At 43.9% G+C, this 17586-nt stretch overlaps 1 protein-coding gene across 4 annotated transcripts in view; it reads left to right on the forward strand.

Annotated features, from left to right (window-relative positions):
- The window catches only part of nsd3 (nuclear receptor binding SET domain protein 3), a 132125-nt gene that overhangs the window by 61726 nt on the left and 52813 nt on the right, over positions 1–17586 (forward strand). For 3 of the 4 annotated variants that reach the window (XM_060856664.1, XM_060856663.1, XM_060856666.1), the window contains exons 5-9: positions 2686–3222; positions 8599–8737; positions 9492–9583; positions 12563–12653; positions 12844–12971. In XM_060856664.1, coding sequence (XP_060712647.1) covers positions 2686–3222; positions 8599–8737; positions 9492–9583; positions 12563–12653; positions 12844–12971 — 987 coding nt within the window. The remainder of the gene's footprint in view (positions 1–2685; positions 3223–8598; positions 8738–9491; positions 9584–12562; positions 12654–12843; positions 12972–17586) is intronic. The other variant, XM_060856665.1, reaches the window with a different exon arrangement.

The following is a 17586-nucleotide window of genomic DNA, read 5'->3' on the forward strand; positions in this document are numbered from 1 at the left end:
TGACCTCGGAAAACACGAGGTGAGTTATTTGGTTCAGAATTGCCTAAACTACTGTGGGAACCACAGTATTCATGTGGCTAGTCCAGTTTAGATTGTGGTTGTTGGTAATCTCCTGCATAGTTGTTGTTTGGGATTTAGCAACAGTGCCATTGCATGTCAAGAGGTGATGGTTAGATTCGATCATTGAGGATGAGTATTTTTGGGCACTTGCAAGATATGAATGTCACCAATCTAGCCTAAGCCTCAATATTGTCAAGGGCAGTCTTTGCTCAGCTGTAGAGTTGAGTGATATTTTCTGTTTTGGATGACAGTTGTGAGCAAGTCAGGAGCGAAATGGTTCTGGTGCAATCTAAACTGGGCATTTGTGAACAGGTTATTATTTTGAGTGTAACCTAATAGTGCTGTCATCAACTCCTTTCACTGCTTTGCTGGTTATGGAGAGCAGATTGGTCAGGGAGTAATTGGCTGGGCTTGATTTGTTCTGATGTTTGTGTTCAGGCTTGGTAATTTTCCATCTTGTTGGGCAGACCCTCGATGAAAACAGCTAGGCCTGGAATCACTACCACTGCTGCAACGTTGTCAGCACTCATTACCTTGGAACAGGCTCTCATGCCTTTGGTCATTTCTTGATGATGTATGGAGTAAAACAAATTGGTTAAGTCTGTGATGCCGGGGACCTCTGGATGATGTTGAGATAGGTCATCCTATCCTCACTTCATGGATGCAAGTGCTTCAGCCTTGTCTTTTGCACTTGTGTGCTGGACCTCTGCATGATTAAGTGTTAGGATATTTATGGAGCCTCCACAACATTTTAGTTGTTTGATTGACCACCATTGCCATATGGGTGTGAGAGGAAGACAGACGAGACTTTGGGCCTGTTAGTCATGGTGTTGTCAAGTACATGCTACTTCTGCTGTTCTGGTTTGCAGGTCATTCTTGTGTTGCAGCTTCACCAGACATGTCATGTTTCGGGATGTTCTGCCATGCTATCCTCCACTCTTTCATGACCCAGAGTTTCCTGTGTTGATGGAATTTGTAGGATGGGCATCTGTGAGGACATGAGGTTACTGGTTGTGTTTGTGTACAATTCCACTGCCAAAGGCCCGCAGTGCCTTGTGGAGACCCATAATGAATTGCTAAATTTGTTTGAAGGGAGTTTCCAATCATATGAGAGCCATTCTGCCTTACTACCCCTGTCTGAAATCACCTATTTGCTGGTGAAGATCCGGTCCTATCTTGTTAACCTAGTTGAACAACATTGAATGATGCGATCAATGCAAGTTTCAGATTTTTCAATAATATGATTGAGATTTGCTGCATGTGTTAAACAGTGTGGCACAAGCAATGCTGAACATTGTTATGATGGATTGGAAATCCCTTGTTAAAATACCTGAAGTCTGGTCACGCAATGCGGGGCATCAATGTGTGTGGTGTTGCGTAGAGGGTTCTGCAGGCAACAGATGGAGTGTACGCCCTGTCATGCTTTCTGTGGTCAGTGCCTTTAGGGCTGTACCTATTCATTGGCATATGCGACTACTTTCATTTCTGGTTGTGGAGAGAGAGAGTGGGAACTACGCTGAGATTGCAATTTTGTGGCTGTCTGCCTCTGCCTCTATTTCCTCCTTTTTATTCTACTACTTCACACAGTCCTTTCCTGAGGCTGCCGTAGTTATACCGTTTTCTGACTGCTCCACTGATTAAGCAAAAAGAAGGCCAAGTTTGTTCTGCTGGTCCTTCTGTATATTTAAAGCTGAGACACATAGATTCCCCGACGGATCAAGAATCTATGATTACAGAATAAGGGCAGGAGAGTGTATGTAAGGAATGTCAAATGAGCCCTGATCCTTTTGAATGGCCGGGCAGGATTAAAGGGCTGAACTGACCTCTAACTGTTCCTTTTTCTTTATGGGCTGAAAGTCTCCGGGAGAGAAACCTGGATGTGGAATTGTATTGTTTCTCTGCCCATCGTGTAACTCGAGATGGTATGAGACAACGAGAACTTCTGATCTAGAAGATGAAATGGTGCGAGCTGCCTTCTGATGGGCTCTGTCATCTCCTTGATAGTAACCCAGTTCCTGAAACCCCACGTTTTCCATGGCAAACCCACCCATCTTCCATATCCCTTGACTGTACAGGGAAATTTAGCATAGCTAATCTGCCTCGTCTGGTCATCTTTGAACTGGGAGGAAATCGGGACACCCAGTGGAAACCCACACAGGCAGTCACCCAATGGTGGAATTGAATCCGGATCTATAGCACTGCTAACCGCTGAGCCACCTTGATTCAGAGGAAGCAAACTCTCTTTTTGAAACAGGGTGCTCAGTTCAGAGGGATTCCTGTGTGATCAGAGTTAAAAACATCAGTCTGATGCAGAAGATTGCTTTTAATAACTTGTGGGGAATTGTCCTGGTGTCATGGCTCAAATGTTATCCCTCAACAAAACAAAGTTATATTAAAGGCAGGAAGAATGTTTTCATGTTGCGCCTGGTTGCAATAATTGATAGTTACTCCAACAACATAAGAAAATGTAACAATCCTTGAAAATGTTCTTGTGGGTCATTTTGGCATATCCTGTACATGTTAACGATATTACATAAATGCAAGTAGGGATGATTTGTTTTATTTTGTGAGCAAGATAATTGCTGTGTTGTAATTGATTCAGCTTTTTAAAATTTGTCCTTGCAGATTTTGAAGCCTATAGCACAAAGAATTCGACCCCAGTGGGATGTTGGCATAACTCAAGTCGAAGATGCATTGAGATTGACTCAGGAGGAAAGGATAGCACAGTACACTTTCATTTATGTGGATGAAAAGCCTGACGCATCAGCAGATATGACTGCAACATCATTAAATCATGAAGTAAAGAGAAACAGACGCCTTGGAACGTGGTCCAGTCCTCCACACGACCAGACAGTGGGCAAGCAGGCCTCTTCGTCGCTCTCCACTGACAATGACGCTGGTCAACTGGCGCATGAAAGGCAAGCAAACATCCAGGAGCCTCCTCCCAAAATGACTTGGAGAACAGCAGCAGCTAGGAAATCACTGCCGCCTTCCCTTGCAAACCTCAAGGGGAACCAGGATGCGAAAAGAAATGGTGGCAATTCTGACTGTGAGGTGTTGCCAGTAAGAAAAAATGACCAGGTATTTGAAATCGAGGAGAATAATGCCAATGGAAAATTGCCTAACAAGTATTTAGTTCCGTCAAAGAGGAATATTTCAAGGGTAATTAATACATTGTTTCCAAGGAGTTAAAAACAAAACATGCCATTTGATTATTTCACTCCATGTTGCTTGCCTGACCTGTTGGCAGACTGTTGTTGATTGGTGAATCATTGTGCATGCAAGTTGAGCATAAAATGTGACCAGTCACTAGCAGGCTTCATGCCATACCTTCTTTCCATGGGTCACATCATTGTCTGAAACTTAGAGTAACAGCTACTTGTCACTCTGTGTTTGCAATGCTACAAAATCCCATTTAGAAATTGACCACACAAGTAACCCCTCACTTGAATTCCAGATTTTGTTTTCTTGCATTTGAGAAATATGTCCTTGATGCCACAATGAGGAAGAAAAATAAAAATAAATGCAATGACAGGAATCCCACTTCATGATTACTCTCAAGTGATTACTGTCCTGTGACTTCTGCTGGAAACTAAGTGTGTGTGTGCATGAGAGAGAAAATAGCTGTCTGTACTTGTAGATAATGGACTGGCCACTTGGTGAGAGACCAGAATCTGACCAGAAACCTGTCAGCCCCATACAGCATAGACCTACACTTGCACAAGGTGGGAGCAGATTCATAGTCAGCAGTCACTCAGCACCAGGTTCAACTCCGAAAGCTTGTGTTTTCGAATAAACCTGTTGGACCATAACCTGGTGTCGTTTGACCTCTGACTTTGTCCATCCCAGTCCAGCACTGGCACATCGGGGCAAATTGAAGTAGCAGAGCTGTGAGGACTGTATTGAAATATGAGCCAGTGGTGTTAGAGGAGCAGGTGAGTCGACGTTTCGGGCATAAGCCCTTCTTCAGGAATGAGGAGGGTGTGGCAAGCAGGCTAAGATAAAAGGTAGGGAGGAGGGACTTGGGGGAGGGGCGTTGGGAATACGATAGGTGGAAGGAGGTTAAGGTGAGGATGATAGGCTGGAGAGAGAGTGGGGGTGGAGAGGTCGGGAAGAAGATTGCAGGTCAAGAAGGCGGTGTTGAGTCCGAGGGTTGGGACTGAGAAAAGGTGGGGGGAGGGGAAATGAGGAAGCTGGAGAAATCTGAGTTCATCCCTTGTGGTTGGAGGGTTCCTAGGTGGAAGATGAGGCGCTCTTCCTCCAGGCGTCATATTGCCATGGTCTGGTGATGGAGGAGGCCAAGGACCTGCATGTCCTTGGCGGAGTGGGAGGGGGAGTTGAAATGTTCAGTCACAGGGCAGTTGGGTTGGTTGGTGCGGGTGTCCCAGAGGTGTTCTCTGAAACGTTCTGCAAGTAGGCGGCCTGTCTCCCCAGTATAGAGGAGGCCACATCGGGTGCAGTGGATGCCATAAATAGTGTGTGTGGAGGTGCAGGTGAATTTGTGATGGATATGGAAGGAATACTTGGGGCTTTGGAGGGAAGTGAGGGGGGAAGGTGTGGGCGCAACTTTTGCATTTCTTGCGGTTGCAGGGTAAGGTGCCGGGAGTGGAGGTTGGGTTGGTGGGGGGGGGGTGGGTGTGGATCTGACGAGGGAGTCGCAAAGGGAGTGGTCTTTCTGGAACGCTGATAGGGGAGGGGAGGGAAATATATCCCTGGTGGTGGGGTCTGCTTGGAGGTGGCGGAAATGACGACAGATGATACGATGTATCTGGAGGTTGGTGGGATGGTAGGTGAGGACCAGTGGGGTTCTGTCCTGGTGGCGATTGGATGAGCGGGGTTCAAGGGCGGAGGAGCGGGAAGTGGAGGAGATGAGGTGGAGAACATCGTCGACCACGTTTGAGGAGAAATTGCGGTCTTTGAAGAAGGAGGCCATCTGGCTTGTTCGGTATTGGAATTGGTCCTCCTGGGAGCAGATGCGGCGGAGGCGAAGGAATTTGGAATATGGGATGGCGTTTTTATAGGGGCAGGGGGAGGGGGAGGAGATGTAATCTAGGTAGCTGTGGGAGTCGGTCGGTTTATAGTAAACGTTCATGTTGAGTCAGTCACCCGAGGTAGAAATGGAGAGGTCTAGGAAGGGGAGGGAGGAGTCTGAGACTGTCCAGGTAGATTTGAGGTTGGGGTGGAAGGTGTTAGTAAAGTGGATGAACTGTTCACCCTCCTCGTGGGAGCACGAGGCAGCGCCAATACAGTCATCAATGTAGCAGAGGAAAAGGTGGGGGATGGTGCCAGTGTAGCTGCAGAAGGTGGACTGTTCCACATATCCGATAAAGAGGCAGGCCTTGCTGGGGCTCATGTGGGTGCCCATGGCTACTTCTTTGGTTTGGAGCAAGTGGGAGGATTGGAAAGAGAAGTTGTTCAGAGTGAGGACCAGTTCAGTCAGTCAAAGGAGGGTGTCGGTGGAAGAGTACTAGTTGGTGCGGCGGGAAATGAAGAAGCGGAGGGCTTTGAGTCCTTTGTGATGGAGGATGGAGATGTACAGGGACTGGATGTCCATGGTGAAGGTAAGGCGTTGGGGGCCGGGGAAGTGAAAATCGTGGAGGGTGTGGGTAGTATCCCGAACGTAGGTGGGGAGTTCTTGGACTAAGGGGGACAGGACCGTGTCGTGGTATGCAGAGATGAGTTCAGTAGGGCAGGAACAGGCTGAGACGTGTGTCGGCCGGAACAGTCCGGTTTGTGGATTTTGGGCAAGAGGTCTTCCCGACCTCTCTGCTCTCACCCCGTCTCTGGCCCATCACCCTCACCTTAACCTCCTTCCACCTATCGCATTCCCAACACCCCTCCCCCAAGTCCCTCCTCCCTACCTTTTATCTTAGCCTGCTTGGCACACCCTCCTCATTCCTGGAGAAGGGCTTATGACCGAAACGTCGATTCTCCGCTCTTTGGATGCTGCCTGACCTGCTCCACTTTTCCAGCAACACATTTTTCAGCTCTGATCTCCAACATCTGCAGTCCTCACTTTCTCCCAATGCTGTTAGAGGCAAGCTACTGACGTTGGTAGAGGATTGGCAGACTGGCAGAAGCGATTAAAAGGTCTTTTTCAGAATGGCAACCGAAGCCGAGTGGAGGTCTGCATGCATCAGTACTGGGACCACTGCTCTTCACATTTGGATGAAGGAACTGAGGGCAATGTTGCTGAGTTTGCAGAGGAAAGGCAGCTAGTGGTGAGGAGGCAGGGAAGTTGCAGAAGGACCTGGATATGCTAGGTGAGTGGGCAAAGAAGTGAGTGTGGCAAAGTGTGAAGTGATAGATTTTGGTAGAAAGAATACAGGTGAAGATTGTTTTCTTAACGTTAAAAGGCTTCAGAAATCGGAAGCGCAAGGGACTCGCGAGTCTTATGTTCAGGTTGATATGCAGGTTCAGTTGGTGGTTAAGCAGGCATTCATTTAGAGAGGGCTAAAATATTAGAGCAGAAGTGTACTGCTGAGGTTGCATAAGCCTTTGGTCAGACCACATTTAGAATATTGTGAACTGTTATGGGCCCCATATCCTAGGAAGGTTCCACTGGTGTTGGAGTAGGTCCAGAGGAGGGTTGCAAGAAGGATCCGGGGATAAAAGGCTTGTCCTGTGAGAAGTGGTTGAGGACTATGAGTCTGTACTTGATGGAGCTCAAAAGGATGAGGGGGAATCTGACTGAAACCTGCAGGATACTCTGAGGCTTGGATAGAATGAATGTGGAGTGGATATTTCCATGAGTATGAGAGACGAGGAGCTAGGGGAACAGCCTCCATGAGAAGATACGACCCTTGAGAACTTTGGCTGAAGAAATTCCATCTCATGAGCTAGAGAGTGGGGAATCTGTGGAACTCGTTGCTGCAGAGGGTTGTGCAGACCAAAGTCATGGAGTATATTTCAGACTGAGACCGGGAAGTTCTTGATGAGTGAGGGGGTCAAGGGTTACGGGGAAAAGGCAGGAGAATGGAGCTAAGAAACATATCAGCCATGATTAAATGGCCAAAAAGACTTGATGGGCTGAATGGCCAAATGCTGCTCCTGTATCTCACGGCCTTACGGTCTTATTGACCGATGACATTCTGAGGGCCTACGGTTCCAATCCTATTTGTACATCCTCGATTAAAATGAGATAATTGAGACCTGTGGAATTTTTCTGTCTCCATTGTTGCTGAGATTTGGAATTTTGAATTCTTAGCTGTTTGTTTGGCAGATATCTGATCAGGTTGTGGTGTAAACCACGCTTCACATTTCTGAAATCAATTGTGCGTCAGTATTTGCATCACTTTTGACTGTGTAATGTAGAATTGCATAAATTGGCCTACTCCTGTTCCTAATTCATACATAAATTTTCTATTGGAAACCAAATATCAAATGTTCATGTAACGGCTGAGCACAATGATGCGATACACCTCTTGACTGGGGATGCTGATTGCTTTTAGCCTTATACTGTGCTTATTTGTGTGATGGTTATCCAGTGTTGAGGCGTTGAGTTAGAAATATTTTCTGAAACTGAATAGAACTTGTATTTTTCTATAGGGTGCACACATTCGTATTTGATTTAAGTAATTCCGGACATTCAAGAACGTAATTCAGAGATCTTAAATTAGCATTTTGATAAAGAGAAATCCTACGTTTTCTCTCTTGCCTTCTCGCTTCATGTCATGGGTGATAATTGGCATATTAAGATTCCTGTTCAATATTTCATTTCTGCTTTTAAAAATCATGAGTGTTTTCAGTTGTTTTGGAATGTTTGTAAAGTGTACTTGACTCTTTCGGAAATATTCCAAACGCGAAGACTTGACACTTGGCATACTTTCAGTCAGACTAATGTCCGGATCGTCCAAACTAAAATCAATTCTCCAGTTTAGCTGATTGGAAATGGCAGCAGAGAATTCCATCTTGGCTGGAAGAAAATTGAAAGTCAACAAGGGGACAAGACAGTAAAATGAGAGATTTCGGGTGAGATTGTTTAGTTGAGAGAGGGTGAAGAAATGTACCATTGAAGCTTTAAATATATGACTGTATCCAAGTTAAATTAAACCAGGTCTGTGGATTAAAAAGTATTTGCTATCCGACATCTTCCATTCCCCATCTCATTTGGTTGAAAACATGCCATTTGTGATTTCAGTTTTATACCTGGCTTCATGTTTAATTTACCAATACAAACACAAAAAAAAGGCATCTATGGTTCTCGGCATGTGTTTCTTGAAGAAGTTAGGTTTTCTCTGAATAAAATGTCCTAAGGAGATCAACTGCAAGGTAGATAATTATTTTTATCAACTTGTAGTTTGTCAAAATTGCAAGTGGCTCTGGATTGCTTTGAAATAAGTAATACTTTGCAATTTTTGTGACCAGCACATTGAAAAGAATTTAATTTTCACCCTGCTATTTATTCCCATCAATAAAAAAGTCTTTGTTTCAATCTTACTCTTGACTTCCTTTTGGGTTTGGGGCACCTCAGGGCGCTAAAACTGGCAGCTAGTTGATATTGATTTTGTGTGGCTAATGAAATTGTTTTATTCCTAGAAGGGAGCAAGTATTAAGGCAGAGCCATCGCAAAGAGAAGTTAAGGAAGTTCTCATCACCCCTCTCAGTCTGCGAAGTGAGAAGCGAGAAGCAGAGGTTCAGTTCTCTGTGCGTGGAGAAGCACACCTGATTTCCTCAGGTAAACAATTGTCTTGGTCCCCTTCATGAAAAGGTCTTGCATTCTTTCCACTTCATGTTCCTCTGGAATGCAGGCTGACACTTGACTTGCTTTCTGATCTCCTGAACTGTCTGTGCAAGTTAACTGGATGGCACATGCAGAATAACTGACTTTCATCTGTATGTTTGCATGTATTCTGTGCCTGCTTGTGCTGATATGGAGTCATTGCAGGCATGACTCCATAACGTTGTTGATTTTGCAGATTGGCTACACTGGGAAATGTGAGCATAAATGCAGCAGCTTGAAGGTTTTCACATTGTTATGCCACAAGTTTTGGCCAGGCAACTCTTGGATTACGGAATGAAGCCAACTGATAAAATTCCATTCTGAACTTTGTGAGAAAGTTTGGGGCTGATCCAAGTCAGGCCTTTTCCTGCTCTTTGTGAACCTTGATTTGAGAGTTTTTGTAAAAGAAGTTTTTGTTTGCTGCTCAGTCTCGTGATTATTTAATTTAACTGTTGGTGTCTAATATTTATTTAAGGTGGGGGGAGGGTGGTAAAGAGAGCGAACAAGTTATTAGACAGCTTGATAAAGATGGGGGAGGTGAGGCAAGAACAGTCTGAGCATTTTAATAAAAGTGGGGCTTCCTTCTGCGTCAGCCATTAAGGATCCCAGATCCAGCTAATTTCTCCCTGATGCATTCAGTGCCTTTTGATATTTCCTTTCATGTTTCTGTTTTTTTTTTCGGTTTAAAATTGTCTTTCGCATCCTTCAGAAAGGAAACAACAAAGAAGATCAGTTCGAAGTCGCTCTGAATCGGAGAAAGTTACTGAAGTTGTACCGAAAAAGAAAATGCGAAAAGAACAGGTACATCCTGGTACCATGGAGGTTTGGTTATTGGGGGAGTCAGGGAAGACCAAGGGAACAGAAGTAGTCCATTCATCCCCTTGACTCAATTCTATCATTCAATTAAGTCACCCGCTTATCTGTCCCTCAACTCCATTTCCTTCTCTTTGATCCATGGCCCCACTTGCACTTCGCTGATGAAAATCTGTGAACGTTATTCTTGAAAACCTCAAAGACCTAAAGTCCAACACTATCTCATTTGAGGAGGAGTAAAGGAATAAAATTCGCACTGGCATTTATGTGAAACTTGTGATCTTGTGTTCAATTTCCCAGCTCTAATTTTATGCCCTTTGGTTCCAATAAAAAGGAGTAGCTCAACTTGATCAATTTTGTCGAATATGCTTTTAAGTTTAATATGGCTGTTGGATCGTTAATAAGCTATGGAAATGCACAAGTAGAAAAATTATTAGTTTGGCCTTACTTGCACCGAAGAGTTGGTAAAGCATGGTGCTGGAAAAAGCACAGCAGGTCAGGTAGTATCTGAGGAGCAAGAGAGAATCAATGTATTGGACATAATCCTTCTTCAAGACTGGGCAGGGGGAACAGGCCTGTAAGGTTAAATTGGGTGGTGTAGGGGTGTGCTCGGGGAAAGGTAGGTGGGCGAAGGTCAGAAGTGATGTTGATATGTCAGTGGGAAGTGTTGAGTGGATAGGTGGGAAGGAAGATGGACAGGTAGGTCAAGAAGGTGGATCTGAGTCAGAGTTGGATCTGAGATGTGGTGGAGGGGAGATTTGGAAATTGGTGAATTCCATGTTGATGCCATGTGGTTGGAGGCTCCCCAGATGGAAGATGAGGCATTCCTCCTCCAATTTGCGGGTGTTTGTTTTCCCCTGAAAACTGGAAGAGGAACGCCACACCTTCAGCCTCAGGAGCCTACAACCACACAGTATAAACATTGAATTCACCAGTTTTCAAATCTCCTCTCCCCCCACCACATCCTACATCTAACCCTCCGACTCAGGTCATCAAGAGGGCAGATGTACCTGCCCTTCTTCCCTGCCACCTTTCCGCTCCACCCTCCGCTCTGACTTATCAACATCGTTCCGACCTTCGCCCACCTATTGCCATCCCACCTACCTTTCCCCTAGCCCCACTCCAACACACAATTTATCTCTCGGCCTTGTTCCCCCTCCCCAGGCCTGAAGAAGGACTGCCCGAAATGTTGACTCTCTCGTGCTCCTTGGATACCGCCTGACCTGCTGTGTTTTGTCCTGTGCCATGCTTTATCAACTGTGACTTTTCAGCATCTGCAATCCTCACTTTTTCCTTTCCTTGTACTGGGTTCTGTCGTCTGGTTCTTGATGTTATTCTACTGAATCTGTCTATATTATTTTGGTATACATTTCCCTTAGTCACTTGTGAATTTTAAGCTTTTTGACACTGCAGTTCATTCTCCTTCCAAATTGTTCTTGGTTTCCTATGCAACCACGTCATACCTGTTAGTTTGTACACATTGAAGTCAGAATGATGTTATTGTTCTATAACTCTAAGTCTCTCACTCCTTGAATGGTAGGATTTTTGTTGATTGGATTCAATGCGAGTGACCTCTCACTTCTCCAGTTGGAATACCAATTTTGTAGTTTAATCAGTTGAATTCATCAGGTCCCTTTGTCACATCTTCCTCCCATCTCATAAGTTATGGCTCCTCCAAATTCAGCAATACTACACTATCTTCATCCAAGACACTTTCTCTTAATCCACTCAACTTCACAATCTTTTTATTCTTCCATGACCAGGCTTTCCTTGGCAAAATTCCCTGTTCCTGTTCCTTGCTTGATTGAAAAAGGGGTTTTATTTGTTCATTGACTCCAATGTATTGAATATAAAGACAAAACCAGAATGTTTTTGTGTCTGCTGTTAATTGTTGTGGTGGATTTTCCAGGATTTGTGTCTACCAGTGTAGCTTTACGCAAATCTTGGGTCGATTGCTGTCTGTGTTTAAATCATGCATTTTCAGTGAATGATCCAATCCAACTCCTACTCAGAATGGTAGATCATGAAATGCACAATCCAGGACAGCAGCTGAATGCATGTTACTTGAGCTCCCCAGGTAAATTATGACAATGTTAAGATTATGCATGACCCAGAGAGACAAATGACTCCTTGTTAGGAGCACTGTTTTTCAGCCTGCTCGGCTTGGGGTACTGGATCAGCATTAAATGCCCATGAGGAGCTCAAGTTGTTACAGAATTGAGCTTCACTTTCACAAAAAAATTTGAACTGATGTGAAGTGAAATTCCTCTGTCATCTGCTGTCACACCCTTTAACATAAAGGAAAAGGGAGACAAATAGGGTTTTCAGTTTTTATTTGAAAAGTTAAGTGACATGAAGACAATATTTAATTAAAAAAAACTAATAATAGATTTTACTTCCAAGGTTTAAAAATTCATCCTCCTTTCTTTTTGTATGTATAAAGAATAGGAAACAGAATAGTGGATGTCCAGGAGTTGAAGAAAACCATCCCATCAGTACAACTGTGAAACAATACTAATACATGAAAGAATAATGAGTAAACTGCACATGACTTAAAGTCACTGTTGTGGAGAGAAAAATTATATTTTAGTCCATGCTCTTTTAGCAGAGGCCAGGGAATTTGACCAAAGACTAGAGATTCACTAAATTAATTTAATCACCTTATTGTGAAATAAGCCATGTATGTTTATTTTACAACTCACTTTAGAAATGCTATTCCATTTGAAAGGAGAAGCAGTGGATGAAAAAATAGTTAATTCAGAAATCCAGTAGATTTGTGTGAACACAGTAGTGTTGCTGTCACTGTGATTATCTGAATTCCAATAAGAGTCTTACAGAGTTCACAGATATAGTAACTGGAAGAACCTGGAATGAGTGAAGTGTGCCCTCGTACCACAGCCAACATAGAGTTATTCATCTTTGGATTCACTGTTCATTTGGATTTACGACTTGTGTTTTGGTTCGCAGGTGGAAACTGTTCCAACAACTGAGATGACTGGCCCACAGAGAGGAACATCATTACCCCATGCGCATGGAACAATGAGTTCAACTCTGCCAGGTAAGATCCGTCCAGCCACATGTTATACTGTTGTGATCCTTGAAGCTGAGCATTTGCCATAAGTATTTTTGAGGCATCTTGCAACCATGAATTGCTTTGTTTCGTGACTTGGGTCTGCTTTCATTTTGCTGAGTAACAGAATGTCCTGTGAAAAGACTGAAGCCAAACAGCCTCCCTGTTTTGCTTTTAGGTGCCAGCGAACTTTCAGATTCGTGCAAGCCATTGAAAAAACGTAGCCGGGCGTCTACAGATGTGGAGATGACAAGTCCAGGTTGCAGAGAAATCAATGATTCTGATGCCAGAGGATTGCTGAATGAGGTAGGAGCATGGTGGGAGCAAAACTAATAATAGACAACAAGTCACCTCTTTGAGAAGCTCAGATCAACACTCTAAACAAGGAATAGTATTTGAAAAAAGCATTGGTCTGTATGTATGTAATTTCCTCCGACCTCCCAAAGTATCTGTACTGCTCTAGTTGGACATCTTAAGCATCCTGGATGTCAGTTTCTTTACAGTTAATGTCTCACCAAGGCCCTCAACTCTGAAGTGCCCACATTTGACCACTTAATTTCCCTGCTCTGTTTACCTTTAAATCACTCCTCAAAATCTACATCGTTTATTACTTTGCTGAAGGTTTTGCTGATCTGCCCTGACATTTCCTTTTATACCATGGTGTCAGATTTTGCTTTACATCTGTTCTGTGAAACACCCTGAGACATTTTCATGTAGTTGTTAACTAGTGAATTGTCATTGAGACAAGATTGAGCCACCCATCGGTAACTAGTTTCCTGGGTCAAATTGTTGAGATATGCAAGAATAAACTGTTCAAAGTAACCGTAAGCCAGGCACCATCAGGAGATGGAGAAGTCAATGTTGCGAGTGTAACCCTTCTTCAGGACTGGGGGTGGTTGTAGATGGAGCTGCAAATAAAGGGAGTGGTGGGAGCAGGGTGGTGAAGTGGGGATCAGTGAAGACAGGTCGAGGATATGATCCTGTTGGTCAATGGGAGGAATGACTCTGGTTGGTGGCAGGAAGGAGCGTGAGGGACTGGGAAGGGAGTTGGGGGAAGGGAAGGGAGGTTATTGGAAATTGGAGAACTCAATGTTGAGTCCACCAGGTTATAGGCTGTCCAGGCAGAAGATGGACAATTCGCAGTTAGGTTTGTTGTGGCAATGGAGGAGGCCAAGGATGGTCGTGTCAGAAAGGGAGTGGGAAGGGGAATTAAAATGGGTGGTAACTGGGAGGTCTGGTCGGCCTTTGCATCAGAGTGCTGTGGATACTCAATCTTGCAGTATGTTTTAGTTAGAGAGGGATAGATTTCTGATCAAGTGTGGAGGGTCACAGGGATGCGATAGGTAAAACGGAATTAAAATGTTTGCTCACCCAGGAGCAGGCTTGATGGGCTGAGAGGCCCACTCTATTTTCTTTGTTTTGTCTATTGAAATTCCACGGATTGTGATGATTCGTTTTTAAACCATGGCCTCACTTAGTCTGAGCCTCTGGATTGCTAATTCAATGACTGTTTTGCTGACAGCCATTTCTTCCTGTTGTTTCCAGTTGTCCTGGGCTGCCAGCAATCTGTGAATTGTAACATGTCAAGTACTTGCAGTGCCAAGACTTTGTGAGAAGGCTGCATTCACCTCTGCTGAGCAATGGAGGCTCGGCCTATTGCGAATGATTCAGCATGTCACGGTTTCAGTAGGTCATGGCTAATTGCTGAAGGCAGTCGGTCAAGTCAATCTGTGATCAGGAGATGCAGATGTACATTCCATGTTTGAATGTATTGCTGGCAAGGCAACTGAATGACAGTTAAAAACTGATTGAGAAGTCAGAGAAACTAACAAGTGTCTTGATTATTTTATGATTTGGAGATGCTGGTGTCGGACTGGGGTGTACAAAGTTAAAAATCACACAACTGGTTATAGTCCAGCAGGTTTAATTGGAGGCACACTAGCTTTCGGAGCGATGCTCCTTCATCAGGTGATCAGATGAAGGAGCGTTGCTCCGAAAGCTAGTGTGCTTCCAATTAAACCTGTTGGACTATAACCTGGTGTTGTGTGATTTTTAACTTTGATTATTTTACCTTTTTAATGTGCACAGTAGAGTATTTGATCACAGCCTATTTAACCATATTTACCACAAGTCTTTTTACACATGTTGGAAAAAGATGTGCATGTGTTGTAGGTGGTACTCCTGTCCTAACAGCGACTCATCAAGTTTATTGCTGTTTCTTAAAAACTGTGAAATCTTGTGGTCTTATTTCCTTCATAAGTTTCCAATGTCTCTCCTCTGATGTACTTGATACATGAAAGTTGCAGACTTTTCATTGAAGTGTACCATATATTTTAGTGGTCTCATGTTGGATTGTAATACTTGGCACCAACACTGCCCACCAGTTCAAGCTTGATTACGATCTATTAGAAGTCCAAATAGGATGTGTTATTTGGATCATCCATCGATGAACTGGTTAAAACCATGCTGTAATGATACTTGGCTTTTTTGTGTTCATAAAGCAAATGTATGCAATTGGAGCAAAAAAAGTTGGCAGCGATATCGGAAAACTGTCCCTGCCTAAGGGTTTTAATTAGCGCGAGTGTAAGTTTGAAACTTGGTGAATGAGTCGATTCATTTGATCTGAGTCTTTTGTCTTTGTGGGTTTACAACGGAGTGTAGGTCTTGGGCTGTGGGCAGGATGTGGAGTGATGTAATCAACAAGGAAAGAATGATGATGGCATCTTCTTTCCATTTTTCTTTTGCCTTTCACAAGTCCCACAATTGGGCCAAAAGAAATGCTGTCAAAATATCTGCTGAGTTTTAAGTGCAAGTGTGACAGCAGCTTTAATCGAAATGGTGTGTGCTTGATTCAGATTGGGTCATTGAAAAGTTACTGTTGCAAAGGTTGCCTGCCTTTGTCACCATTGCTTTCTTCGGTTGCCATTCACATACACTGAATGGTGTGAAGGATCTGTATGTTTGCAGTTCACTCAAATGAAGCTTGCTGTTGAAATTGTAATAATGGTTTTGACAAAATAGTGTCTTTCTGTATTGTACATCTCTGTGACTCCATGACACTATAAATACTGCATCAACCTTTCAGGTACTTAACATTAACTATTCTGCATGTGCACTGTTAGTCCTCCAGCATTTTGTTCTCTTGTTTTATTTTAATTACAACTTTTTACATTTTCCTTGGTTTATTTTCTCTCTCCTAACTCTTTTGTTTCCCGAATTCTCAGAGTACAGGAGTTTGACATTGAGTGGAAAACTTCACTTGCATTGTTGATGTCACAATCCTTCACACTGATGTGGCACAAAAGCTGCCACAAAACCATGCACGGTGGAGGATACCATGCTGTTGTTGGCCTCTTGCATTGCCTGGGATTGTGGGAATTCAACTGAAGAAAGAAGTCGAACTCTTGGTTGTTAAATGGTTGTCAGAGTTTCTGCATCTTCCACATTTTCTGACTGCTTTCGAGGCTAGATTTGGTGCCACCTTGTGGCCCATGTTTTGTCAGTTCAGAACAGCTTGCAAAAGAAAAGTTAAAAATCACACAACACCAGTTCTAGTCCAACAGGCTTCTTTGGAAGCACTAGCTTTCGGAGTGCTGAAGGAGTGTCGCTCCGAAAGCTAGTGCTTCCAAAGAAGCCTGTTGGACTATAACCTAGTGTTGTGTGACATTTAACTTTGTACACCCCAGTTTAATACCGACGCCTCCAAAACATGCAGAAGAAAGGTTTGACTTAAGGATAAAAATCCTGAGGCCATCAGGGCTCTGAAGTTGTGCACAAGATATCAAAGCCATTGTCTTCAAATACTTTAATGGCGAAAGCATTCCTGTCTTTGGAGGCTTTTAAATATTTTTTTCAATTCACTGATGGGATGTGGACTGGCCAGCAGTTATTGCCTGTCCTGAAGTTGCCCTTGTGGATGTGGTGGTGAGCTGCCTTCATGAACCTCTGCAGTCCATGTGCTGAAGGTAGACTCACAATGCCCTTGAAGTGAGAATTCCAGGATTTTGACCCAGGACCAGTTAGGGAATGGTGATATATTTCCATCAGGGGAGTGTGTGGCTTGGAGGGAAACTTGCAGGCGGTTCCCATGTATCTGCTGCCCTTGTCCTTCTTGATGGAAGTGGTTGTAGGTTTGGGAAATGCTCTCTAAGGATCTTGGGGGAATTTCTGTAGGGTGTCTTGCAGAGGGTACACAGTGCTGCTACTGAGTGACAATGGTGGGGGGAGTGGGCTGTGGGGCCAATCCAGTGGACTGCTTTGTCCTTGATGGTGTTGAGCTTCTTGAGTGTTGTTGGGGCTGCACTCATCGAGGAAAATGGGGAATATTCCATCCCACTGCTGACTTGTGCCTTGTAGATGGTGGACAGGCTTTGGGGAGTCAGGAGGTGAGTTACTCACTGCAGTGTTCCGTGCCTCTGAGCTGCTCTTGTTGCTGCTATATTTATGTGACGAGTCCAGTTGAGGTTTGGGTCAACAGTGACAGCAAAAATGTTGACAATGGGAGGTTCAGAGATGGTAATACTGTTGAACATCAAGGGACAATAGTTAGATTTTTTTTATTGGAGACTGGCTTTGCCTGGCATTTGTATGGCATGAATTTTAAATACCACTTGTCCTGAATATTGTCTGGATCTTGTTGCATTTAAGCAGGGACTGTTTTAGTATCTGAGGAGTTGTAAATGGTGCTGAACATTGTCAAGATATTGTGAAACGTCTCCATGTCTGACCTCACATGGAGGGAATGTCATTGTTGAAGGAGCTGAAAACAGTTGTGCCCAGGAACTCTTTCAGAGATGGTGTGAACCTGAGATGACAGAGCTCCAACAACCGTGACCAACTTCCTATGTCAGATATGACTTGAACCAGTGGAGAGTCTGCCCCCTGATTCCCATTAATTCCAGTTTGCTAGGACTTGTTGATG

This window comes from Hemiscyllium ocellatum, chromosome 48 (assembly GCF_020745735.1).
Source record: "Hemiscyllium ocellatum isolate sHemOce1 chromosome 48, sHemOce1.pat.X.cur, whole genome shotgun sequence".
Classification (NCBI taxonomy): domain Eukaryota; kingdom Metazoa; phylum Chordata; class Chondrichthyes; order Orectolobiformes; family Hemiscylliidae; genus Hemiscyllium; species Hemiscyllium ocellatum.